Source organism: Tauraco erythrolophus, chromosome 1 (genome assembly GCF_009769465.1).
Source record: "Tauraco erythrolophus isolate bTauEry1 chromosome 1, bTauEry1.pri, whole genome shotgun sequence".
NCBI lineage: Eukaryota > Metazoa > Chordata > Aves > Musophagiformes > Musophagidae > Tauraco > Tauraco erythrolophus.
The window spans coordinates 133,599,393-133,626,623 of record NC_141465.1 but is presented as its reverse complement, the minus strand read 5'-3'; the positions used below and the strand labels follow the sequence as shown (position 1 = coordinate 133,626,623).

Sequence of the window (27,231 nt, the reverse complement as noted above, 5' to 3'; positions counted from 1 at the left end):
CCCAGGGGCAACTCTGGATCCTGGGGGATGAAGCTGCCTTGGGTACCAAAGGCGACTTCTTAGAAGACAGAAAAGTTGTTTTTGAAAAGTGACCTATAGGCAGTAAAATTTGGTAACAGCTTGTCATTTTTCAAACTTGACGCTCCTGACGTAAGCTTCCATGTTCCAATTCTGCTTCCTGGTCTTTCCTGCTTTTACATCACTCCCTGGGAAATGAACCCAAGACTTTCAAGGCCAGAAGGTAAGTGGTTTTGGGTCTAGGTTTTCTAGAGAGGTATTTAGGAAAGGCCTAACGCCGGTTTGATGACAAGAAAACACAAGTGCTCAATGACTGACTAGCAAACGCGGTACAGTGGGAGGGAGTCAGGTGGGGCAGGGAAGGAGAACTCACTCCTCGGTGGCAGCAGCACTTTTGGTGCATCCATTGCCGGCAATGGACATAAACACCAGTCAAAAATCCCAGTCTCGGAGCAAAAGGGTTAATAGTTGTGACCTTTCTGGGTTTCAGTGTTTGGCAGATCTGTCTGAGCTGTGTGCAACGACGCGGCCAAACGCTACAGCCTGCACCTTAATTCAGAGTAAAGAGAAATCTGAACGCTGCCCAAAACCAAATTTCAAATTTCAAATTTCAGCTCTGCTCGCTCTTATGTGCCCCCATGTTTTGGGTTGGTGGTTTTTTTTTGTGCAATCATTTTTTTTTCTTGAATCGAAGCACATAACGCTTCGTGCCCACTCAAAAGTTGACGGGATGTCTCGGAGTCAAGCGTTTTCCCTCAGAAACACTGCCTCCTTGAAACCAGTTGGTCACATGACAGTTATTAAAACGTATTTTAAGAAAATCCTAATGGCCAAAGGCCAACACTACATTCGAAACCTGCTAATACATCGAGGCAGATAAGTAAAATCAAAAAAAAAAAAAAAAACCCCACACACAAACCCCAAACAGAAAACCTCCAAAAGGAAAACTGTTCCATTTGTTTACTTCAATTTGAAGTAGATATTAAGGACATGAATGGACCAGTCACGGTTTACTGGAAAATCCCTCAATCCTCTGATGCACCGTCACGCTGCGGTCAGCGCCGTTTCGGACAAACGCGTTTCGCTCCGAATACTCCAACGGATGGTGGAACTCGAGGGGCCGGGCAGGGTTCCTCTGGCTGTGAAAGCCTGCAGCACGTCAAGATGCCATCCAGCTTGCAGACCAACTGCGCGTCCGTCCATCCGTCCGTCCTCCCACTAGGCACCGTGCATCGCAGACCGTCTGAGGAGCGATGCAAACTCACGGCTAGCGTGTTCGGGCTGTCAAAAACGTCATTACAGTACACTTTACTGTACAAACACTCGAAAGGATGTTTATTAGGAAAGTCTGCAAGTCATAACGGATAGTAGAGTTCTCGTTTATGGTACCTCCTCAGCTTCTAATCACTCTGTTTGCCTCCAGCATTGAAATCAAACTGCTTCCGTGAAGGTGATTACTAAAAATGAGCTATGGTATGTTAACCTACAACTCACAAAATGCGACAGTACAGACATTAATTTTCTTTTTTTTTTTTAACTGTCTGTTAAGTTGTAATCTAAGTTGTGAACATTTAAATATAATATATATCTCATATGAAAAAGCTAAAGCACAAGTGCTTCTGCATCCCCCCTCCCCACCCCTTGAGCCAAACCCACCCCAGTTCCGGTTTGGGCCCTGACCGATTTGGAATGCTTTCTTAGGCCACCCATTTCCACAAATTTGTATGCACTCAGGAAATATAAAGTCAAAAATATACAAATCTCTTGTTGTTATAAGGTTTTTGTGAGTGAAATTACCCAGGACCATGGACTTGGAAGGAGAAGGGGGAGGGGGGAAGAAAGGGAATTTACAGCAATTCATCTTCAAAGTTCAAAACTGGTCACTTCACAGAAAGACTGCAGGACTGGTGAAATTCTTGCTTCTAAAAAGTGATACTGTAGTGGAGAATTTTCTAGGAAAAATAAAACAGCTTTTAATAACTGGCCCGCTGGTATGAGCTACCGTGGAATAAATTAGCACAAAAATGGAAGTCTTATAACTGTTCACTGTTACAGACGTAATCAACAAGGTCAGTCACTCTCAAAAGTTCATCTTCATCTTCCTCCGGCCCTACTGCTTCCTGCCCGCTGCCCGTCCCGTTGGGCGCCAGGCTGGCGCTGGCTGTGCTGTCCTTGGGGGCCTGGGTCTTCTCGCTCGGCTTGCCAATCAAGTTCTCAATGGTTTTACCTGGGCTCTGTCCGTTGGTGGATGGCAAGTCCACCAGGCTGTAGTCCAAAGGGCTCTCTACTTTCCCCACGTTATCAAAGTCATCTTCGTCGTCGCTTTCTATCCGGTAGCAGTGCTTCTTGGTGGTGTCTTGAGGAGCTGGTGGTGCTGGCAGCTTATTGGCAGGAGCGGGGTTTTCCACCGCGTCGTTAGCGTTTTCGCAGTTATCTTCGTCGTCTGTTTCGATCCGATTCAGCCGTTTGCGGACAGGCTTCCCTTCGCCTTCCTCATCCTCTCCTTCTTCCTCAGAGTAGTCATCCGTACTTCGCCGGCGTTTTCGAACCAATCGCTTGGACTCCTTGGTGGATTCTTCATCTTCAGAGTTCTTAGATGTGTAGCTCTCTGGAATAAGCACAAGACTTAAAGCCATTAGCAAATCTGAGTGCAACCAAAACAATTATGCTTTTTTATTTTCATCTTTCACACTCACTACGCAGCCATCTCCCTTTCTCTCAGCACACACACTTCCATCGCCTTCCCCAGGTGCCGGGACCGTGTCAAAACACTTGCATTATTTTTACTTTTTAAATCATAGAATCACAGAATGGTTTGGGTTGGAAGGGACCTCAAAGATCATCTAGTTCCAACCCCTCTGCCATGGGCAGGGACACCCTCCACTACACCAGGTTGCTCGAAGCTTCATCCAGCCTGGCCTTGAACACTTCCAGGGATGGGGCATCCACAGCTTCTCTGGGCAACCTGTGCCAGTGCCTCACCACCCTCGGAGTGAAAAATTTCTTTCTTATATCCAAATAAACTGCTCAGGTAGCAAAGGCCAACAATTTGTTGATATCCTGTTTCCAATCCGAGAAGTTCCAGAGGCTTTGGAAGCCGGTGTGTTCTCCCCTACAAGTGGCAACTGTGCGCCCGGAGTCATGCAGAACTGTTATCTCTAATCTCACAGCACCTGCTTTACTGAAACCGAGTAATTTACCTGCTTTTCTAAAAACTGGGAGCCCAAATAATGGCTGCATTATCATAAAAACATATAAATATACACAAACACAACTGTACTACACCCCTGCCACTTCCAAATTATATCCAACTTCTTCCAAAGCACATCAACACTGACCAAATGTCACCTGCACTTCACTGCCCTTTAATCAGAGGCGCTTTTTTTTTTTTTTTTTTTTTTTGGCAAAATGGAATATTGCCTATAGACTGACAGGCTTTACACTGACCCTTGATGGCTTCACTGAGAAAAAACAGACTGAAAAATCAAACGGCATTTGACGTCTCCTTGTGATTTCCGTTAGAAATGCACGTGAATTGTCATTTTAAAGAGAATTATTTCATGTGGGTTCGAGTTGCTAGAGACTCTGTCAGAGCTCCTGTGTTTTCAGCACAATTACATTTCCATCCCACTGTTACCTACACACTCTGGGAATTCTGAGAGACTGCTGGAATGGTACTAAACAGTGCAGATTTTAATACGCACAAAGCCAGTACCAAAAATACCTGAGGAAACGGGATTTCAGGAAGAAAAGACACCGTCAAGTCAGGCACTGTTTAAATTCCCAAGTGCAGGCCGGAAAACACCCGGCCACCATGCAGCAGATTCTCGGCAGAGAGCCCACACATCCTACTTGTGACAACAGGCTGTGTCCAAGTGTAGGATCAAGTTTTCGAGATACTACACAGTTGCGTTACGCTCTTGTTTCCCTCCACCTGAGAGGAGCCACTAACGCTCCGTGAACTCAGGCCAGCACTTCCAAAACTTACCTACAAATCAGAGGCACTCGGCAGGTGTTTTCCTGAGGCCGCCTGGCATCCATGGCAACCTGGATGGGGCTCTGAAAGCCCGACCTGAGGTCTCACAAGCTGGGCGCCCAGAATGCGAAGCGCCCAAAGCCAGAGGCCGCTTTTGCCAAGCTGATTTCACACCAGAACACACACCAGTCGTCACGGTGTGACTGCTGTTACTGGGAGCAGGTCTCCTCTGTCCTTACCACAGCGCCTTCGAACAGGATGGAGTGAGTCTTGACCCCAGCACAAACACAACTGGGCACCAGAAGAAATACCCTTTCTCTTACAAAAGAGAATCTTTCCAGACTCGTGGGATGAAGTTTTGTGACCTCTTAACAGAAAAGTGGCGAAACAGTTTCACCAATGCCAGTTTTTGTGATGCCAGCACTCCGTGCCAGAAGCAGTTAATTCGGACCTGGACATCAGGATTAGGGGCAACAGTGACTTTAAGAAGTGCATCAGAAAGTACGAGCAGACTGTTTCAGAAGGAAACAGTTTGAGAAACATCACAAAACTCTAGAAAGGAGATTCTCTGACATCTCTGAATTACACACAGTTTTCTCTGGGTGCTAACGCTGACACACACCAGCTCCTGCAAACGGTGGACCGTTTATTTTACCTTCACTATCCGACGTGGAGAGCCTGCGTTTATGAACTCTTCTTAACTCCTTCCCGTATCGGACACTTTTCTGTGAGCCATCACTTTCTGAATCTTCCTTATAATTAACTTGTCTCTTCTGATTCCGTCTCGATCTTCTCCTCCGAGTTTCCAGGTAATCGTCGTCACTGTAATCCGTGTAATCCCCACTCTCTGCACAGAAGAAAACGGTGACGTGTGTTATTCCCTTAAAGCAAAACTGCACCATTTGGATAAGCCTTAGACCAGCACCAATAAAATCACACGCTCCTCCAGCACAGGAGAGTCTCAACCATCATGCCTCGTTACTCTGACTCGCTCCAGGCTCGTGCACCAGTTCCTCCATTCATCACCAGTGTAGAATTGCTTGGTTTTCAAATCTTCTCACAAACCCCTTTCCAACCTCCCTCAAACTCCTCCAGAAGAATGTTTCCCTCCAGTCTTTTTGTTCCCTCATCTCTACTGGTGCCAAAGTTGCCTCCTCTACAGTTCCTGACAGCTGAAACAACCTTACCAAACTGGAGTTGATGATGCACTTTACCACTGACACTGGAAAGTCCTTTCTGGTTTTAAAATTTAAATAAATTGTATTCTAACTCGAACACTTTTAAGAACAGGTAGATGAAAAGCCACTGACAAGATGAAACTCCAGGTAAGATCCGAGTTATAGAATTCAAATTAACAACAACAAAAAAAACAGTCTCAGTCGATTGTAAGTTTGCCTGAAACAGAAACCGGACAGAAGAAACTTACCATCGTTCACAGTTCTTCCTGCACCAGCTACTGTCCTTAAGAATTAAATTTATTTACATCAGCTGAAAATAGCCTTGAGTCACCTTGAGCTGCTTTTTCACTGAGCTGTGCCAGAACAATTATCCCAAATACATTTCTATACATGTCCCAAACTGCTCCTAAGTTAGTGACTGACATGAGTCACAGATCAAAGTGGCATCCTCTTTACTTCCTGAAACATTAGAGAAAGAATCAGAGCAAGTCAACACGAAAACCACCTTCAGAGAGAACCTCCATCTCTGGAGACTACAAAGCCACTTGCAGTACCTTATTTCCTTGGCTCAAACAGGCTTAAAGCAGGATCCTGAGGGACAACAGTGGGAGTAAGAGAGAAAACCACACAGCTAAGACTATATGCCGAGATATATACGGAATGACACTGGAATCAGCTGATTTTCTCACAGATGTGTGTCCACCAGAGTACAAATAGTTGCTTCTGTGCATTACAGAACAGATGAGCCATCTCTTCAGGCTTCTGCCAGTATCTTCATGGATAACAGCTTAAGACCAGTGCAATGATGCACTCAGGACAGCGAGACAGCAACTGTCTGACGTGCATGTAACTATCTTCATCTGTCCATGCGTGACCCCTCCTTTAAGAAACCAGTACCTCAAAGCAAAATACTCCAACACGTTCATTCTAGAGACAGATAAAACACTGGAAAGATAACGCACGCTGTAATAATGCAAGGTTCCAGTGGGCTTAGTACCTGAAGCTCACAATAAAAATAAGTAAAAATAAGTGGCTTATCTATCTGGCACTTTCTAGGACTGGGTCTCACGTGAAGTTGAAGCAAGGAGAAAGGTGCTAATCATGAGAAAGTTCTCAGTATTGCACAGCTACAGCTCTCACACTTCAAACTGTGCAAACAGAACACGACCTGGTTGAAGGACAAGTACAACAAAGTGAGGTATTATGTTCTCCCGCGACGCAGGAATGTTCAGTTACTAAAGATCAAAAAGGATAATGGCAGGAGAGAGAGAAATCCAAGGCATTACCGTTTGCTTTCAAGCCTGCCAGAGAACACAGAATGCCACACAACTGAAGGAATTTCCTTCCATACAAAGAACTGAAGGCATTTTCTTCCATACAAAGCGAGGGAAAAACGTGTCTTTCAGAAGGTTTTTCAAAGGTATTCAGAAGGTCTTCAAAAGTAGCTATGAAGAAGTACTTTTTTTGCCTCCATCCTTTCTCTTCCCTGCAATCATGTGCCAAACAGGAAGGTAGGGGGTAGCTGAAGCTATCCACAAAGGTGGCCTTTTGCATCACAGCACAAGCACTCATTTAAATACATAATTACTTAAAATGCCAAGAACTTGGTTCTAAGCACCAATTTCCTGCAGAATATTCACAGCACAAGCAGCAAACTGCTTTACAGCAAAGATGACGCCTGACTTGAGCAAAGCAAGCCAACAAGTTAGTGTCAGTCGTGACAGGAAACAGATTCCACTCTTCCTCTCTCCAGTACAGAGTATTTAATATATTTAAGACTTATAGAATCATGGAATGGTTTGGGTTGGAAGGGACCTCAAAGCCAACCCCCCTGCCATGGGCAGGGACACCCTCCACTACACCAGGTTGCCCAAAGCCTCATCCAACCTGGCTTTGAACACTTCCAGGGATGGGGCAGCCACAACTTCTTTGGGCAACCTGTGCCAGTGCCTCACCACCCTCAGAGGGAAAAATTTCTTCCTTATATCTAACCTAAATCTGCCCTCTTTCAGTTTAAATCCATTGCCCCTTGTCCTATCACTACACGCCCTTGTAAAAAGTCTCTCTCCAGCTTTCCTGTAGCCCCGCTTTAGGTACTGGAAAGCTGCAATAAGATCACCCCGGAGCCTTCTCTTCTCCAGGCTGAACAGCCCCAACTCTCTCAGCTTGTCTTTGTAGGAGAGGACTCCATAAGACGACTTCTTATACTCACCAGATTCTCTGCTTGAATTGTCCTCAGAATCTTCATCTTCGTCATCTTCAGAGTATTTTTTCTTGACTGTTTTCCTTCGTAACCGCCTGCTTTGCCTCATGGGCCTGGAAAGGTGTCGCCTGGATATGCGGGCACAGAACTCCGAATCACTGTCTTCGTTTGATGGTGGGTCGTCTTCACTCTCATCCAGATTTTCCTCTGATATAACAAACTCGTCCTGAGATCTGTTCAAAGAGAGAACACAGACAACAGAGAGAGAGATCAGAAACAAAGGATCCAAACCGTACTTGTATTTTGCGAGAGATATATGCCAAATAAGTATTGTCTTACACAAAAAAATGCATAAATCTTGTAGTAATCATAGAATCATGGAATGGTTTGGGTTGGAAGGGACCTCAAAGACCATCCAGTTCCAACCCCCCTACCATGGGCAGGGAAACCCTCCACAACACCAGGTTGCCCAAAGCCTCATCCAACCTGGCCTGGAACACTACCAGGTATGGGGCATCTACAACTTCTCTGGGCAACCTGTTCCGGTGCCTCACCACCCTCTGGGTGAAAAATTTCTTCCTTATATCCAATCCAAATCTCCCCTCTTTCAGTTCAAAGCCATTGCCCCTTGTCCTATCACTACACGGAGCAAAGATAGTACACAGGGAGTAACTGCCATCATTGATGTTGGGTTTCAGCTGTACACTTGGGATACAGCTTTACAGTGCATCACACAGCAGATCAGAACAGCAGGTGAATATAAACACTGTGAAACTGAGACTACAGGTGACATTTACACAGGACAGATTCTAGAGCGTTCCTGTAGTACGCTGTCTTGTAAGATCTCTGTAGCAAAAACTATGGAGTGCCTAAAGGGGGCCTGCAGGAAAGCTGGGGAGGGACTTTTTACAAGGGCATGTAGTGATAGGACAAGGGGCAATGGATTCAAACTGAAAGAGGGGAGATTTAGATTAGATCTAAGCAAGAAATTTTTCACTGTGAGGGTGGTGAGGCACTGGAACAGGTTGCCCAGAGACGCTGTGGCTGCCCCATCCCTGGAAGTGTTCAAGGCCAGGTTGGATGAGGCTTTGGGCAACCTGGTGTAGTGGAGAGTGTCCCTGCCCATGGCAGGGGGGTTGGAACTAGATGATCATTGAGGTCCCTTCCAACCCAAAGCATTCTATGGATGAGCATCACCTGCGGAGGGGAACACACCACCCACCATGATCTGGCAGAGCTGACCTCCCCTTCACCAACCAAGCACTGTTCTACAGTTTCTGAGAATTAGGATATCGTGTCTTACCATGGAACTATTGCTCTCATGCGAAACACGCATCTCGCAAACTTGTTGGCCTGTAACGTTCCCCTCATTTCACAAGTGAGCCAATGCTTTTTTAAAAACCATTGGACACTGAAGGCACAGAGTTCCTTGCAGCTGGCCACCAGCTGGCTAAAGATCCCAGTATAACATCCAGAAGGCATTCAGCAGAGGATGGAGTTGAAAACACATGAGCACCCTTCAACTGATCAACTAATTCTGTGAGATTTCTGCAAGCTACACTGATCGACTGGAAACTTCCAGCACATCTAGCTCAACTATTCAGGGTGCCACTGAGATGTCCTCAGCGTGGTCGCAGGTGAAAAACAAAGCTCAAAATTTGCATCTCTGATGTACAGATTATTCGCACACTTAGTGAATTGACTCGGTGACTTGTGTAGAGCTTTAAATGTTGATGATAAAGAGCCTGGACCTCATGCTCCATTATGTTTCTTCACTGAGGCATAAAGGTCATCTAAAATTACTATTAATTTTTTTAACTTAGGAATTCCCCAGACTGAACAATGAGAAATTCCATGGAAAGAGAGCTTCGGTTAGCCAGAGCAACACTCATGTAGCATTTAAAGCTTCACATGACGTGTATTTGTTTTCTGCATATAAACCACTTCTTTGGCTGTTTTCAAACTCTACCTCCTATGGAGCAGAAGTCAAGAATCGATTTCAGAATCTGCAGGTCAAGTTCTGTGTGCTCTAAATGGGGGCATTTTACTCCTCCAATTTCTAAGTGACCATCAGGCCCGAGAAAAATCTCACAAAACAGGACCTGTTTTCAAAAGGAAACAGCTATCCTCGTTTTAGCCACGATTTTGTTACGGATTTGTGCCAGACAGTCTCATCAGTCAGAGACCTGAGCCCCTCTGGCTCCTTCACTAACAGAACCGTGCCTGGAGCCTCAAACATACCAGTAACATTTCCAAAACATGTTTTGCTTAAAACACAGTCCGGATGATTTCAGCACCTGGGTCCAGAGTGCAGTTTTTCCAGTACGATGACGTTCCCCTAAGCCAGGAGGGCTTTTGCTGGCACTCTGCAGTGCTGCTCCAGCACTGGGCACATGCTCCCAGTGATCGTTTTGGGGCACTGGGAGCGCTGGGAGTTAAATCGCAGACCTACCCATCGCTGATCTTGAATTCATCCTCGCTCTCCTCTTCATCCAGATTGCTGTCGCTGTCCAAGTCGTTTAGTCGCCGTCGTTTCTTGCGTCGTGCTGCAGCAGCCCTTTGCGGTCGCTTGTTTTCTTTCCTTTCTTCCTCTAGGATTGTGGAAATGTCTTTTCCACGGTGACCTGTGATGTTAGACATGTCTTTGCCTCTCCCAATGCCTGGATTCAGGGATAGAAAGGGGGGAGAAAAGAGCACATTTATTTTTTAACTTTACACGTATCTTTCTTCCATGTCTCTAGCTTCAGTTTACTTTCTGCAAAGCAGAATAATCTTTTGTCGTGCAAGACACTGTCTGGAGTCTCGTTCCTGACAAACAAAGCCTCAGCTGGGGTCACCTGGGAATCCTGAGCTCCAAGCGGAAGACAGTGGATGAGTGTTGGCTTTCCAATACTCAAACCCCGCCCATGTGATTACCCATGGTGGTGCCTTTCGAGTAGGGTAACTATCAGAAAATGCATCTTCCCAACGCTGAACACATCCTTCCTGGGAGATGGACGTGCTAAAGTTGCTGTTTGGCCAGAGAGCAGAGTTTCTGAAAAGCTGATTTTACTGTTGAGAGTTGTTTTTATTATACAGGTCTCGTGTTACACACCCACAGACACCCAGTTTTCAGAGTGCCAGTACACACCCACCGAGCTTCTGAAAACCAGTGTCTTTAGGGACACCCTGCAGGCCAAGCACCGGAGGCAGAACGTTTCATGGCAGCTCTCTCCACGCAAGTTAAGGTGATGCAGGAGCCCAAATCCATCTACATCTCAGATACTGCTGAAGATCTCTCCTTTGGTCCCCTAACGTTGCCTTAAGAGGCAACGAAGAACGTAATTTCACTTTATTCACGTACAACTGAGAAGTGCTTACGGGTCTGGGTTAATATTTTTAAGATGACTCTGTAGAGCCAGTCTTTAGAGGGTCCATCTTAGGATCAATCTACGAGCCCAGTTTTCACAGGGAACAAACATCAACAGCACTAGCTGCCATTCCAGTCTCAAGCCCAAAACTTAGCAAATTCATTTTAAGACTTTCCTTATCATGGTAATTTGTTGTCCTCATATATCAAAACATGGACAAGATGAATTTATCTATCAAGACCAAATACTTTTCGGCATCTTTTGGCAGCCTGGGATGGCCGTTCCCAAGGGAAACTATTGAGTTTGATTCCAAAAATAGAGCAGTAAAACCCATGAACTACAAAGTTTAAGGGAGAGGATGATATTTGTTGCTTCTCATATCAAAATAAATTTGGTTTTATCTTATCAGCATTGCAATGAAAACCAAATAACATCAGAAACATACCTCCTCCATCAGCCTCCTTGATGTCATCTTCAATTGCCTCATCAATTGCCTCATCAAATTCATCGAACCTAAAAGTAACAGCTGTCATTAACCACCTTGAAGCAAACCTTAATTAAATTATAGTATAAAAACATACCTCGAAATCTAAAACTGCTGTTAGAAATCACACTGCACAGACAACGGGCTGGATAGGTAATAAATTAACAAAGATAATGGGCCGGATTGAGGATAAAATAGCAAGTTTTTTTTAAAAGATGTGTTTCTTATTTCTACTTTGGAAACAATTATTTATCATTGCCTGGCTGTCTTACTATCGATTTATGTGAACAGAAAAACACTTCCATTTTACATGATATACCACTGAATTTAAGAACATATAATTTGAGAATTCTTCAAGTATGGTATCAGTGGCATTTTTCACACAAAGCATTAATAATTTTTTCCACACCTTTCATGAGATGGTATGTGCACTACCAGTACGCAAAACAGACTTTCTGAAAAGCATCTATTAAAGTCGAAGTAAAATTATTTATCCTGTCTAAATTTTCCTTCAAAACTTATTTCAGAGAGCTTCTTTCTCCTCTTAAAGCTCATGGTAACGATACTTTATGGATCTGCAACACCCTAAGCTGAACAGATAAAATACACTGTACACAGTAAAGACAGATATACATATATTTATCTAAGCTATAAGTCGTGTTCCATAAATAGCACAAAGAAAAGCAAAATATTTGAGCAGGCTTGTCCTGCAGCAGCTTTTACATCTCTGCACGCTGAGTAGCTCATGGAAAGGGAACAGCAAACGGGGGAAAAGGGATCCAGCCCTTTCACAGAGATGACTTCGGTTTGTTTCTTCAGTTATGAATTCAAAACCCCTAAAAAAGGATCGTTACACAGCAAGGAAGCGACTTTGGAATTATGCCATCAATAAGATTAGTTCCACATTACTCAAACACTATTTTCCCTTCACCCCACTAAAAAAACCCCACAACCTCTTTAAAATGGAAGCGGAATCAGACGTTTGGCATTTGTTTTCCCCAGCTGAAGGAAGGCCTACACAATTCCCAGCGACACCAGTGGGAACTCGCTGCGGACGTACAAATTGGAAGTCACACATGTGATATTTTCACCGGCTCAAAGTTACGTGTACGATGGAGTCTGTAAGAAAGACTCTATCATTTTGTATCAGAAGATTGATTTTTCCAGAACAACATTATACAAAACACTATTTCCAAAAAAAATTACTGTCTTTGCACAACATGTGTCCTGCTGAAGGCATGCCAGATATCCTACAGGCAAGGGTTTTTTTTCACTCCTGGTCAGATGCTGTCTGATCTGTCATGAACATAACAGCAAATCTATATAACCTTGGCTGTGGCATAGCGTTCCTTACACAAATACCTCATTTCCCAAAGCAGCAATGGCATTTTCGTTAGTCTGGCTTCTGCTGTTAATTTAAAAAGTTACTGAAAATCAGCAGCTAAGCAAGGTCAGACTGAGTTTTCCGAACAGGCTGGAAAACTCAGCATATACAAACGCCACGCCTGACTATTAGTTTAATCATGGTTATTGTTGCAAGGTTTTAAAAGTTGCAATGTTCTAATTTTTTGATGATAAAGTTCTACACAGAGCAGGAGGAAAGGCAATAGTTGTTTGGGTTTATTTTTTTACATTCCTAATGCAGCTGGGACAAAACACAAGCTCTCAGGCAGCCGCATTCTTCTCTAATCCCAAAAAAGGTACTGGGCATCTCAAGGTATTATCTAGAAAACAGTTTATAAAACACCTTGGTAATGCACTGAGAACAAAAGATAACACTAAGATCATGCTGAATTTTGGAAACTTTAGTGACCTGTTCTACTTTCGGAATGCACAGAGTATAAATATCTTTGAATTTTAATTTACTAATTGCATTTTTATCATAGTTTCTCTAAAGAGTTACAGACCATTTTTAGACATACTGTCTCATAACTGCATTTTAAGTTTCACGCCCCTTTTATGCAAAGAAGGGGTCAGAAAAGAAAGAGAGGAATTTGAAGCCTTCAGACACAGCGTAAGTCTCCCTTTCTACAGAGAGGAGAGGTACAATTAACTTACTACAGAAACTGCAGGAACACCAAAACCTCCTCCACTATTCCTGAACAAAGTCCCATACACATTTTATTTGTGTTTATGCATCACCCCCTCACTGTACCACCTCGTGTGCTTTTACAACCATCGAGCATATCCGGTGTTCAGAGGGAAGAACAAAGACACTTGAGTTGGGTCCCTCTTTTAAATACAAAAGTGTGCATGAGAAGCGGTGGGTTGCTTGAGAAAAAAAATGACAGTATGATTTTATTTTTGTTTTACAAGTTATTTAAACAAGCTGCCGACCTGTAGCTTATGCACTTTCGGGTTCTGGTAGACCTCCTTTCGAGCAGCTTTGATTTTGGCTTTTTGGAATCTTTCTTCTTTTCTTCCTGACCTTCAGGTATTTCTGGCTCCTGTTCACATAAGACAGAGGTGTGAAAAGCTTTATCTCCCCCCTCCCTCCACACTCACGATGCCAGAACTCACACGATACAGATATCCCCATGATGTAGAAAGCTCACGTGCCAAACACAACCCATTTTGGCTTCTAATACATCTTCATAACTTGTTACAGCAGCACTCACGTCAACACTGGCCCACATTGCCCTTACTGGCTACTTAATTTCACAAACACAGAGTTTGAGGGCTCAGGCTGTGGGATCATTGTGATAACACTACAACACGGAGGTCACACCTCAGGTGGTTCCTCCCAGGACTAGTAAATGCAGCAGCTGAACAAATTGCTGCTAGCATCAATACACGCTGAGCACAGGGACACCTTTACGTGGTGCAGTTTCAATAAAATTCCACGCAGGTTAATTTTACGGCATTGTTTCCAAGTTATTAATTTAAAAAAAAAAAAAAAAAAAATCTGCCCCCAGGCTGGATTTTTCAGATATTTGCTCCCAGCCAGAGGCTCTTCAGCAAGTTTGTAAAAGCTGTTAATCATTTTTCTGCTATCTGGAGGCAGGGAGAAAGCTGGCTTTATGCCAGGCAGTGGAAAGCCCATGTTTTAAACAAACAAAAGCTTCATTTTGAATTCTAGTGTGAGGAACAGTTTATCATTCCAGACGAAGGCATTCGGCTAAGACTTCAAAGGAATCACTTCAAAACGTATTAAGAAGTGAGAAGCGGCCGTTCTCCACACGAATAAACACATCTTTCCTCTTCTGTCAAGGGAAACCATATAAAAGTATCTGCTAATAAAACACTAGATGTTTATCGTTTTTAACCACATGTGTCTTCTACACACATTTGCTGGAGGCAAATTTAATACTTTATTAGATTAGATGATGGTACTACATCATACACCGACTCATACGCCAAAAACATTTGTTCCCATCAGCTCTGAAGGAAAGCTACGACAATTAGCTCAGACCTAGGTAGCTACACAGCAGACACCAGAATTAAATCAACTTAATCACATCCGTATAAACTACAGAACGGTGGAGCTCTGTGCTCAAAACCCACAGGTCATGAGGAGGAGAAAGCGATTCCGCCATCCTTCAGTGCAGAGGACTCTGTGGCACCAGTTGGCTCCAATAAACATTATAAAGCTGCCTTGGTTTTTCTGCTGAATTCAATCTTGGTCTAAAACGAAGGGTCTAGAATTACTTTTGACCTGCATATAAATTGATTTTTATTTCCGAGATGCTACTGGCATTTCTAACACACCACTGAGAGACTTCTCAGGGAAGTCTGGAAAATAAAACACCACCAGAACACAGACACAGCAACTTACCTGAGGTGGAATGATGTTCTCAATACTGATACCCACGTACACCAACCGCTCTTTCCTTTAAGAGAGAAAAAAGAAAATAAGCTTACAGAAAGACTGCAGATATCTACAATAACGTCATAATTGGTACCATTGGTACCATTGAAGCTCTTACTACCGTGAGGCAGAAACACCCCAAGAGGATGCTTCACCTGGAAACAGTTATTTTAGTTGGAATTCTGTGCTAAATCTCCTATGATTACATTTTCCTGCATGTATAACATAAGGCATTTCCAAAGAGTTCTGACAAACGACGGTACTTGAAGATTGCAAGCACCACAGAAATGATTGAACTGGGGTGTAAAAAGCAATTAAAAAACAACTGAAAAAGAATAATGTTGTGATCAAGATGATGCTGTCAGATCTATAACTACCATCAACTTTGGCGGCACTGAGAGATAAAATAGGAATTCAAAAGTCATAGATTCATTCATAGATTCATAGATTTCTAGGTTGGAAAAGACCTTAGAGATCATCGAGTCCAACCATCCCTAATCCCCATTAAACTATATCGCTAAGTAGTTCATCCACCCTATTCTTAAACACATCCAGGGATGGGGACTCAACCACCTCCCTGGGCAGCCTATTCCAGTGGCTGACAACCCTTTCAGAGAAGAAATACTTCCTAACATCCAACCTGAATCTCCCCTGACTAAGCTTATAGTCATTTCCTCTTGTTCTATCACCCATCACTAATGTAAAGAGCCCTTCCCCCACCTCCCCACCATCCCTTCTCAAGTATTTGTAGGCCGTAATCAGGTCTCCCCTCAGCCTCCTCTTCTCCAGGCTAAACAGCCCCAACTCCCTCAGCCGCTCCCCATAAGTTTTATTTTCCAGCCCCTTGACCAGTTTGGTCGCCCTTCTTTGGACTCGCTCCAGGAGCTCAATATCTCTCTTAAAGCGAGGGGCCCAAAACTGGGCACAATATTCCAGGTGTGGCCTCACCAGTGCCGAGTACAGGGGCAGGATCACTTCCCTGCTCCTGCTGGTCACACTATTCTTGATACACGCCAGTATCCCATTGGCCTTTTTGGCCACCTGGGCACACTGCTGGCTCATACCAAGCCGGTAGTCAACCAAGACCCCCAGGTCCTTCTCCGCCAGGCAGCTCTCCAGCCACTCCTCCCCAAGCCTATAGCGATGCTTGGGGTTTTTATACCCCAAGTGAAGGACTCTGCACTTGGCCTTATTAAAGCTCATGCCATTGGCCTCAGCCCAACGATCCAGTCTGTTCAAATCCCTCTGAAGGGCTTCCCTACCCTCGAGCAGATCGACACAGCCTCCCAGCTTGGTGTCATCCGCAAATTTACTGAGGGTACATTCAATCCCCTCGTCCAGGTCGTTGATAAAGATGTTGATAAAGTCACAGTGAACTGGAAGAATTACGCCAAGATGAGATGCAATCCAAAAAGGACAAGTGCCAGATTTTAGACCTGGGCAGGAACAGTCAACTCTGGAAAACACCATGGACCCAATAACTGCCTATGGAGCAACTCTTTGCCAGAGGAGAACAGCCTGGACAAAGCTCAGTAGTGTCAGGCTGCCGCGGGAACAACCATGAAGACAGATGGACACGGGAACAGGAGAACAGCCTACAGGACAACTGAAGCAGTCAGCCCTGCTCGTGCCTAGCTGGAGTACGTGGTGCCATCTGGGCACCACATATACTTCGCAGAAAGATGTGGTCCAGCTGAAGAGTTCAGAGCAAGCCAGTAGGAGTTACTGGAGTGCAGCAGACATGTCCTGTTGAGAAAGGCTGAAAAAATAAGGTAGGTTGGTCTAGAGAACGTGAGACCAAAGATGGGAGACAGAACAGTACTCAAACACAGGAAAGACTCTTGTAAGAGTCTAAGCTGTGGCTGCCCCATCCCTGGAAGTGTTCAAGGCCATGTTGGATGAGGCTTTGGGCAACCTGGTGTAGTGGAGGGTGTCCCTGCCCATGGCAGGGGAGTTGGAATCATAGCATCACAGAATCATCTGATTGGAAGAGACCCTCAAGATCATCAAGTCCCACCATTCACCCTGCACTGTCAGGGTCCCTAAACCATGTTCCTCAACACCAAATCCACACGGTTTTTAAATACCTCCAGGGATGGGGACTCCACCACCTCCCTGGGCAGCCTGTTCCAATACTTCAAAATCTTCTCTGTAAAGAAATTTTTCCTGATATCTAACCTAAATTTCCCCTGGCATAACTGGAGGCCATTCCCTTTCATCCTGTCATTCATAACGTGGGAGAAGAGACCGACCCCCATCTCCCTACAACTTCCTTTCAGGTAATTGTAGAGAGCGATAAGGTCCCCCCTGAGCCTCCTCTTCTCCAGGCTAAACAGTCCCAGCTCCCTCGGCCGGTTCTCATAGGACAAGTTCTCTAAATCCTTCACTAGTTTTGTTGCCCTTCTCTGAAACCACTCCAGCACCTCAATGTCCTTCAACTATGTCCTCAACTAGATGATCTTTGAGGTCCCTTCCAACCCGAACCCTTCTATGGTTCTATAAGAAGGATGCTGTCCTCCTTGCCCACAGTAGGTAACGGGATTAAATCCAAGTACAACTCAGTTGAGGCAGTTCCAGCACGCTTAGCCTGCCTCAGCACGACTGTCCTGTGTCATCTGAGTTGCCTTAGGCACAACTCTGGCTCCTGGCCTCTGCTTTGCAGCTCTCGAAGGACACAAGTCTCCTGTAGATCTTGTCACATCCGTCAGTGGAGACACCTTGGATATCCTAGTGCCTCTAAAACAGCACCACGAGCCGATCTGCAGGCTGCTGAACTGAGCTTTCCCAAAAGCAGTCTGTCAGGAGGAACAGCCAGGTACTAAAACAGACCAAGGTAGGCGACCAAACTGCCATCACCATGGGTCCCTACTGCCCTTTTTCTAGGAAAACAAGGCATAATTCACACAAATGAAGATATCAAAGAAAGCTGGTGGCATTTATTGGACTCTACACAGACTCTGAAAGCAAGCCACATCTCTACAGATTTTAGAATCATAGAATGGTTAGGGCTGGAAGGGACCTTCAAAGGTCATCTAGTCCAATCCCCCTGCAAGGAACAGGGATATCTCCAACTAGATCAGGTTGCTCAGGGCCTCGTCCAACCTGGCCTTGAACGTCTCCAGGGATGGAGCATCCACCACCTCTCTGGGCAACCCGTTCCAGTGTTCTACAACTCTCATGGTAAAAAATTTTTTCCTAATATCCAATCTGAATCTACCTCCCTCTATTTTAAAACCATTACCCCTTGTCCTATCACAACTGGCCCTCCTGAACAGCCTCTCCCCATCTTTCCTGTAGGCCCCCTTGAGGTACTGGAAGACCGCTATAAGGTCACCCCGGAGCCTCCTCTTCTCCAGGCTGAACAGCCCCAACTCTTTCAGCCTGTCCTCATAGGAAAGGTGCTCCAGCCCTCTTATCTTCGTGGCCCTCCTCTGGACCCTCTCCACTGGTCCATGTCCTTCTTATGTTGGGGGCTCCAGAACTGGACGCAGTACTCCAGGTGAGGTCTCACGAGGGCAGAGTAGAGGGGAAGAATCACCTCTCTCGACCTACTGGCCACGCTCCTCTTGATGCAGCCCAGGATGCGGTTGGCCTTCTGGGCCACAAGAGCACATTGCCGGCTCATATTGAGCTTCTCGTCCACCAGTACTCCCAAGTCCTTCTCCTCAGGGCTGCTCTCGATCCAATCACCACCCAGTCTGTATTTGTGCCTGGGATTGCCACGACCCAGATGTAGGACCTTTAGAATTATTTTGAGGAACAGTATTTTAAACATACACTCTGAAGAACAATCCTGCGGGGGGGGGGGGGGGGGAGGGGGGGGCAAGGTACGAACTAAACATTTGCCAGCAGACCTCCAACTTTCGGGATCCAGTGGAACATCAGTACAGCTGAAATGAAATCCTGCGAGAGCCAATGCTGACCCTTCTCCCATCAAGCAGAACCAGACTGCTGCAGTGACAGTGAGTGGCTGTATGAGCACAAACTCCCTTACACAACAGGGTGCATCGTGCACACAGGTCACCCAGACCTGCACACCAATCCCTGAGATGAGTATTAGTTTTAGATAAAGTTTACTTCACATGTGCATTATTTTTTTGCAAACAGAGGCATCTATGTGTAAAACAAATTTTGTTTCCAATACTTCATTTCTAAAGAATCTAAGCAAATTTTAAATTCTGACTAGCCTTCTGCATTATATATTTTTACCCAAACAGCCTCCTGGAGAACTCTTTACTGAAAGAATCAAGCAAAATATTCTTTTCTTAAATAACATGAACAAGCATAGTTCCTAAATTAATACTGACAGAGTTAAAAATGGATTTACGTTGTTTTACAGCCAAAAAGACCACAAACTTTGACAACTCAGTATCATTGTATCTAAACTGAAATTTCTGGCTGTGTATAAAAGATTTTGGTTTTTAGGTTTTGTCTCCTAATGTCAGTTTTCTGAACTGATAGATGAAAAGAAATCTTCATCCATCTGAGCGCCGCAAGACTGGCTGGAGGAGGAAGAATTTTGTCATACACTGTGCAAAATCACTATGCTCTTGAAAACGAATTAAAATAGCATCTTAGGGCAAGGAACACAACTGCTGAAGTGAGAAAGACACTAGAAATGTCAACATTTTAATCTTCAGCAAGCATCTTTGATGGCTTCCATCACTTATCATTTCTTGCAATGCAAAACACCAAGAGAGACGAGAAAAATTCAGCTGCTTTCAAACACGATCAGTGAGGCTTTTGAGATCTGCTTTGCTTCTCCCTGGCATGAGTACACGCTGCTTAAGAAATTCGCACATGAAACAAGCCAGTCCTGCTGAGGTCAAGGTCTTAAAACAAAACCCAAGTGAAGCCTCAAGTGCATTCCTTATTAATTTAGAATCACCGAATGGTTTGGGTTGGAAGGGACCTCAAAGATCATCCAGTTCCAATCCCCCTGCCATGGGCAGGGAAACCCTCCACTACACCAGGTTGTCCAAAGCCCCATCCAACCTGGCCTGGAACACTGCCAGGGATGGGGCAGCCACAGCTTCTCTGGGCAACCTGTTCCAGTGCCTCACCACCCTCGGAGTGAAAAATTTCTTCCTTAGATCTAACCTAAATCTAAATTAAGCTTGTAGCACACAGAAGCTCAACACTTTAACTTAGAGTTTCAACATTTGAACCAACAGGTCTCCAACGGTAGGTGCAGATAAGCACTGACTGGTTATAAACTCTTTCTACAACAACCCAGAAATCATCTTCTCTCATGTAAGCAGCTGCAAACGTTGCTACAGGGAAATCATGAAAGTGTGCTTGAAAGGAAGTACTCCACCTGATTTGGCCTGGGACAAGTAGACAAGCAGTCCCTAAAGGAATTATTTTATCAAGAAGTCTGAGAATCTCTAACATGAACTAAAGGGGCATCCATAAAAGCTGTAACGTCCGCTCCCTCTAGCTGGTGGTACGACGTGGTTACAGAAGTTAGCATGTACTTGACAGCTGAAATTCAGCCAGGTTGTTGCGACAGCACCTTGAATTCATGAACAGGGAAAAGAAGGTATGACTTTGATCTGTGTATGTCTAAGTCAACATGAAACCTACAGTTTTCATTTTAAAAAAAATCTGTGGCATAACGCTTTGGGGATGTGTAAGAACACAGCTGAACCAATTTCAATCAGACTCCTGAAAGCTAGAGAGTAATTTAAAGAGCACGACAGCATCACCAGTTCAAAAAAGACAACAGTAACACTGGTTCAAAGAATCTATCAAGTGTGTGTGTGCCCATGATGGGACAGTCGGGTTTCTTCTCTTTGCCAAAAAGACAGACAACACAGATGGTGAGTTTAGAGAAACATTGCATTAAAATATTTCCATGCCTCAAACAACCAACCTGCTTTAAGTTTTATACTGGGCTGTAATAAAGACTATCATTTCTTCTAGCATTAGAATTCTTCAGTCTTTTCACCTTACAATTTGCTAAAATGTATCACCACTAAGTGGAAAAGAGTTCAATATTCAACTATTACTTCATGAAATATTTTATAACCAGGCTTGGAGCAACCTGGTGTAGTGGAGGGTGTCCCTGCCCATGGCAGGGGGGTTGGAACTGGATGATCTTTGAGGTCCCTTCCAACCCAAACCATTCTATGATGCTGTGACTTCAATATTCAACTACTGTTTCATGAAATATTTTATAACCCAAGCTCATTTATCTTTTTAAGAGATTTCAGAAAAAAACTAGAAAAAAACCCAACAGAAACCCCCAAAACCGGTCTTATGCTATACAATGGAAAACATGAGGTTCATTTGGCATGAGGATCAGATTGCAGAACACCTGTTTCAGACACTGGAAAATGCTACAATATCCATTTTGTGCTCTCCTATAACTGCTAAAAGGTAGTATTTTTATGTAACACTGGTGATTTCAAGACAGACTGGGAAAAGTTTGTGTTCCGTGTAAGGTTTGCCAGCAGAGTATTTCCCAAAGTAGGTCCAAAAATCTTGTTCACTAGTAACGAGTCTTCCCACCATAAAGCAAAGCAGCACACAGTTCCTTTGTGTCCCATGCTCCTGCACCGAGGGAGGCTGCGTGTAAGCTGAGCTCGCTCAAAAACAGCTAATCATTTCGTTCCCAAAGCTACAAATTCCCTGGAACTGGCAAGCCAGGGATTGTTTTACTACAGTGTGACCTAGACCTGCTCTGGGCAGAAGGAACCATGTTGGGAACAGTCGGTACCTGATCTGTCACTATCGTTGCTGCTGCAGCAGTAACAAACAGGAGATGAGGAGAAAGCTGAAAGCAGCCATGGATTGTGCTCTGCTCTCCCCAGCACCCAATTACTCCATCCCATGGGATATTACTGTAACTGCTACACACAAACCTGCTCAATTGCTCTCTTCCAAGGGGGTCTCACCTTCTGGTGAAATTTGCCTTCTAAGATACAATTCATGCAAAGTTTTCTTAGATTTCTAGGTTGGAAAAGACCTTAGAAATCATCAAGTCCAACCATCCCTAATCCCCATTAAACCATATCCCTAAGCAGTTCATCCACCCTATTCTTAAACACATCCAGGGATGGGGACTCAACCACCTCCCTGGGCAGCCTATTCCAGTGGCTGACAACCCTTTCAGAGAAGAAATACTTCCTAACATCCAACCTGAATCTCCCCTGACTAAGCTTATGCCCATTTCCTCTTGTTCTATCACCCAACACTAATGTAAAGAGCCCTTCCCCCACCTTCCCACCATCCCTTCTCAAGTATTTGTAGGCCGTAATCAGGTCTCCCCTCAGCCTCCTCTTCTCCAGGCTAAACAGCCCCAACTCCCTCAGCCACTCCTCATAAGTTTTATTTTCCAGCCCCTTGACCAGTTTAGTCGCCCTTCTTTGGACTCGCTCCAGGAGCTCAATATCTCTCTTAAAGCGAGGGGCCCAAAACTGGACACAATATTCCAGGTGCGGCCTCACCAGTGCCGAGTACAGGGGCAGGATCACTTCCCTGCTCCTGCTGGTTACACTATTCTTGATACACGCCAGTATCCCATTGGCCTTTTTGGCCACCTGGGCACACTGCTGGCTCATATCAAGCCGGTAGTCAACCAAGACCCCCAGGTCCTTCTCCGCCAGGCAGCTCTCCAGCCACTCCTCCCCGAGCCTATAGCGATGCTTGGGGTTTTTATGGTTGGGATGTTATTAAATTTTGCGAAATACTCAATACGTGTCCTAAAAGGTATAAATTATGCAGGCTGTGTTTCACGTCCCTCATTTTCAGGTCTGAAAACTGCAGCGAGGACGTTCCAAACGTTAAGGATGTTGTTCATAAACGCAGTAGGCCCCTTTGCATTTAGCTTTCGGTAACGGAAGGGGTGAACACAACACCTCGCTCGCAGCTGACCCACTGCGCTACAGCAGTTGGATCATCTCGTAAATTCGGCCAAGTTTAACGGAATCTAAAGCAATGAGACTCCAAACCCACATCAATCCGGATGATGTAAGAAAGTCAGGACTCAATCTTGCTTACAGCAGGAACTCTACACGCGGCTGACGGTACTATTAACACAGGCAGCTGAACCAGTGCTGAAAACCATTTAACTACTGGTGTAAGGAAAGGCAAATTTGTGTTCCGGCACCTTGGCCAAAGTTTAATATTTTCAGTATTTGCTTATCTTTTCCAATCATTGGACGCTTTCCTCCCTTCTTGCAAGCTCTGTGCCACCCATCATCAGTGGGAAGTCAAAACTGACTTTACCAATTCCCAGTCTCGTTGCTGCTTTCCTCCCCAGTTACCTTAGTGCTCGTGCAGTTATTACTACCCCTCTGCACAGCAGCTTGCTGTGGACACAACCAAGCAGTAGTACCTGCGTTCTGCACGCTCCTTCTTTTTTAAGACAACATCCAGGTCTTGCAATTGTTCTTCTAATTTCTCACAGAGTAATTTCTAAGGGAAGGAAACACAATATTAGTTTCTTTCACAACCAGCTATTTTTCATCTAATGTTCAGACACTTCATTCACTATTCCTGTATTTGTCCCATTAATGGCTGGAAGAAGAGCGAGTGCATTGCTACGCCGGAGGCTCCTCTTCCATGAACAGGGCTTTACAACAAAGACTGTCTTCCTAAAACACGTGTTTCACCATGAACTGCCACCGAGATTCGTCCTCCCAGTAACTGGCATTTCCTGTAGGAAGCAACGTGCCTAAAGCAAGTATTAAAGATGTTTAGCATAAAGACACTTCTGAATTAGTACCACGTTTTTGTTGGTATTTTACAGCTCAGAGAAATCTGAGCATTTCACAGACGGAGTGCACACACACACGGCGATGCCCGTTTGTCCCTCGTTTTCATCTTTGGAGAACACCTGAGTCTGTGGACACCGAGTAAAAAGCAGAGATACATTTCAGGATCATTTTCTTACGAAATGTTCCGTATCTTAGAACGCCACTTAATACCTCAGGCGCAGTATGTAAAAATGACTTTTTATGGACAAATTGTGCCTTACTCCGTGTTAAGGTCCTCATTGTACTATTTCCAAGGATTGTCTTCACGCTTTTACAGATCTGTCATTTTTCATATAAAAAACTACTGAACAGCAACAGAGCAAGGAGATGCTCTGATCGCAAGATTCAATCCCAAACGGCGTAAGGAAAACATTCCTACATATTCAAGATGGTCACTACTTGGAAACACTGCTCAGAAGACAACTAAAAATCAATGCTCAACACACGCCCTGTCCGGCGTGGTTAGCTTTTTGCAGGGCAACAGCCCTTCTGGCAAAGAATTTTTCTCAGAGCAAAGAAAGGATTTGGGATCAGGGAGATTATTCTGCAAACGTGCACAAACGGTTCCCCGTTAATTTAACAAGAACGGCATCACACGCTCCCTGGCTTATCCCCCCAGGCCCCATCCCTGCGAATCTCGCTGGTTTAGACATGCATTAAATGAAACTGGGCATGTTTTTTTTTGGCAGAAGAAGCTTCTGACCTCCAAAAGTGTTCACACTTGTCTGTGACTTGACGAGGACAACGCCGGCTTTCCTACGGAGGCAAACTATCCACTGTGGGACTTTTTAGGAAGAGCAGCTTTCTCTAACCAGCTCCTGAGCAAATGGCTCTGAAGAAGGAACAGCACTTCAGGGACAGCTGCTCGCTTTGGCCACTGATCCATCCCTCGCTGCCTACCGCTTCCCCCCTCCAGGGTAACACCAGGATGTTTCTTTTGGGAAAAATTAAGATGTTCTGGTTTTAATATTCTGTTAGTCTTGAGGTAATTTAACAAAAGATGGGAGAAAACCAGCGTGGCTGGAGATTCCCATCTACATGTCAGCAGAGTCCCTCATCACTAGCAGAAAAAAAAGAAAGGAAAATCTCATAAAACTCTGTTTTACTAATGGGCGAGAGGGAAGATGAGCATCCCCACGATTCATCTCAGTATTTTTTAACAGAAAAACAGTAAAAGAACTTGTCAAACTCCCAACAAATCCCCACAACTGCCAGCAAAGCTGAAAAGGAGAACCGCGAAGTCGCACAGGAACCATACATGCTGGCAAGGCGGGCAGAACCACTCTCCATCAGGGATTATCATCAGAGGAGGGCGAAGGCAGGCTGTGTGGTACCCACTGTCACACGAGTCACACAACAGAATCTGCGGAAAGAGAAGGAATCCTGAGTATCTTTTCACATTCACAGCATGGAACGAGCTCCACAACTATTGCACCAGCCAACACAGAAGCACAGTAGAAATACCTCGGACTGTGCCAAAACCAAAAAAATCCTGTATCACTTATCACAGGCTGTTTCCAGGGCCAGGAGTGGTTTTTATGGGGAAGTTTATGTACCATGGTTTTCCATTTTAACACCAGATTTCCTCTTATTGTGTGTTCGCAGGCACTTAGTACTACTACTGGATTACGTAGATTGTGTGCCCACAGTGTGGAATCTGGTAATGCTTTCCAGATCCCGGCCTAAGTGGAAAACTCCATCTGGATAAGATGGGGTGTGAACTGTTTTCCCTGTGCACTCACATCCACACAAATGTTTATGTCCAGGGCAGTGGAGACAAAGCCTTGCAGACGCAGAGGTGAACAGAACTAGGCAACTACTAGGTCATACTTAGCTGGGTAAAGCTTGAGACATCCCTTTCCATTAAAACTGAGCAGCAAAGCTGACAAATATTCCAGTAGAGAGTCACACAGCTTATCTCTAACATCCTGGAGCTTGAACTTTGTCTCAACTGTGCTAGGATACCTGTCACACTCCTGGGAGTACGCTTATTTTATGGATTCATAGCAGGACTGCACATTATGATTTCACAGAATCCCAGAATGTCAGGGATTGGAAGGGACCTCAAAGGATCATCTAGTCCAATCTCCCTGCTGGAGCAGGACCACCTAGATCAGATCACACAAGAACGCGTCCAGGCGGGTTTGGAACATCTCCAGAGAAGGAGACTCCACAACCTCTCTGGGCAGCCTGTTCCAGTGTTCTGGTACCCTTACTGGGAAGAAGTTCTTCCTCATGTTTGAGCGGAACCTCCTATGTTCCAGCTTATATCCATTTCCCCTTGTCCTATCATTGGATGCCACTGAGAAGAACCTGGCTCCATCCTCATGGCAGTCACCCTTTCCATATTTATAAACATTAATGAGGTCCCCCCTCAGTCTCCTCTTCCCCAAGCCAAAGAGACCCAGCTCCCTCAGCCTTTCCTCATAAGGGAGATGCTCCACTCCCTTCATCATCTTTGTGGCCCTGCACTGGACTCTCTCAAGCAGTTCCTTGTCCTTGAACTGAGGGGCCCAGAACTGGACACAATATTCCAGATGCGGCCTCACCAGGGCAGAGTAGAGGGGGAGGAGAACTTCTCTGACCTACTAACCACACCCCTTCTAATACACCTCAGGATGCCATTGGCCTTCTTGGCCACAAGGGCAGCTGGCTCATGGTCATCCTGCTGTCCCAGATAAAAAAAGGAATTTATGATGGTATCTACTACTGATGATCCAGAACCATAAACACTAGACACAGTGAAAGCTCACTGTGCTTTTTCTGAATGGGATTTTGCTGCAGCCAGTCCCCAGGGTGATGCCCAGCGCTACCCAACGGGGATAACTAGGCAGCTGTGACCACGTCACAGGACACTGGAAAGTCTACATTGCACGGCTGGTTTTCTTAATGTGAATTAATCTGGGTGAGGGTAAGCTGTATTGTATCTCACAAAGACACTTCAGAGGTGGTGAACAGAAGAAATAACTTCCATCCCTCCTTATTAAAGGTAAACTCACCTACTGTCACGAGTTTACCTAGAACACATGTCACCTAGAGCACATTCTCCTACGTACAGCCACCCCAATGGACAACATGCCTTCAGATGCCACCAAATCCACACAACAGCCAAGAGAAGCTTTCTCCAAAAGCCTACCAGCTCAGGGTGATTGGGAAGGCCACACTTCTTGCACGGCTCATCGTCATCAGCAGGTGCAGCTTCTTCTTCCTCCTCTTCTTCCTCTTCCTCATCGTCATCAGAGTTTTTTTCGCTCTCCGAGTCCTCGCTTTCTTCATTACTTGAGTATTTCCACCTGCCACGTGTTCGTGTACCCGTCCACCGAACTTTGCTTCTCTGAGACATACCAGGGAAAACACAAAGGAAGTTTAGAGTTTCTTCCCAGATCTTAAACCACATTTGTCTCTACAGTGAAGTGGCTTAATTGCAATCAGAACAGTCACAGTAAATTTAC

General features: G+C 44.9%; 1 protein-coding gene across 3 annotated transcripts in view; it reads right to left on the bottom strand.

Moving 5' to 3' along the window:
- Positions 1 to 1,536: 1,536 nt before the first annotated feature.
- RSF1 (remodeling and spacing factor 1) overlaps positions 1,537 to 27,231 on the bottom strand; it is a 73,972-nt gene continuing 48,277 nt past the window's right edge. For 2 of the 3 annotated variants that reach the window (XM_086622193.1, XM_086622212.1), the window contains 10 exons: positions 26,916 to 27,113; positions 25,038 to 25,142; positions 23,359 to 23,438; positions 14,985 to 15,039; positions 13,547 to 13,656; positions 11,171 to 11,238; positions 9,828 to 10,035; positions 7,385 to 7,608; positions 4,650 to 4,841; positions 1,537 to 2,626 (listed from right to left, as the gene is read on the bottom strand). In XM_086622193.1, coding sequence (XP_086478319.1) covers positions 2,052 to 2,626; positions 4,650 to 4,841; positions 7,385 to 7,608; positions 9,828 to 10,035; positions 11,171 to 11,238; positions 13,547 to 13,656; positions 14,985 to 15,039; positions 23,359 to 23,438; positions 25,038 to 25,142; positions 26,916 to 27,113 — 1,815 coding nt within the window. In that variant the 3' untranslated portion in view covers positions 1,537 to 2,051. The remainder of the gene's footprint in view (positions 2,627 to 4,649; positions 4,842 to 7,384; positions 7,609 to 9,827; positions 10,036 to 11,170; positions 11,239 to 13,546; positions 13,657 to 14,984; positions 15,040 to 23,358; positions 23,439 to 25,037; positions 25,143 to 26,915; positions 27,114 to 27,231) is intronic. The other variant, XM_086622202.1, reaches the window with a different exon arrangement.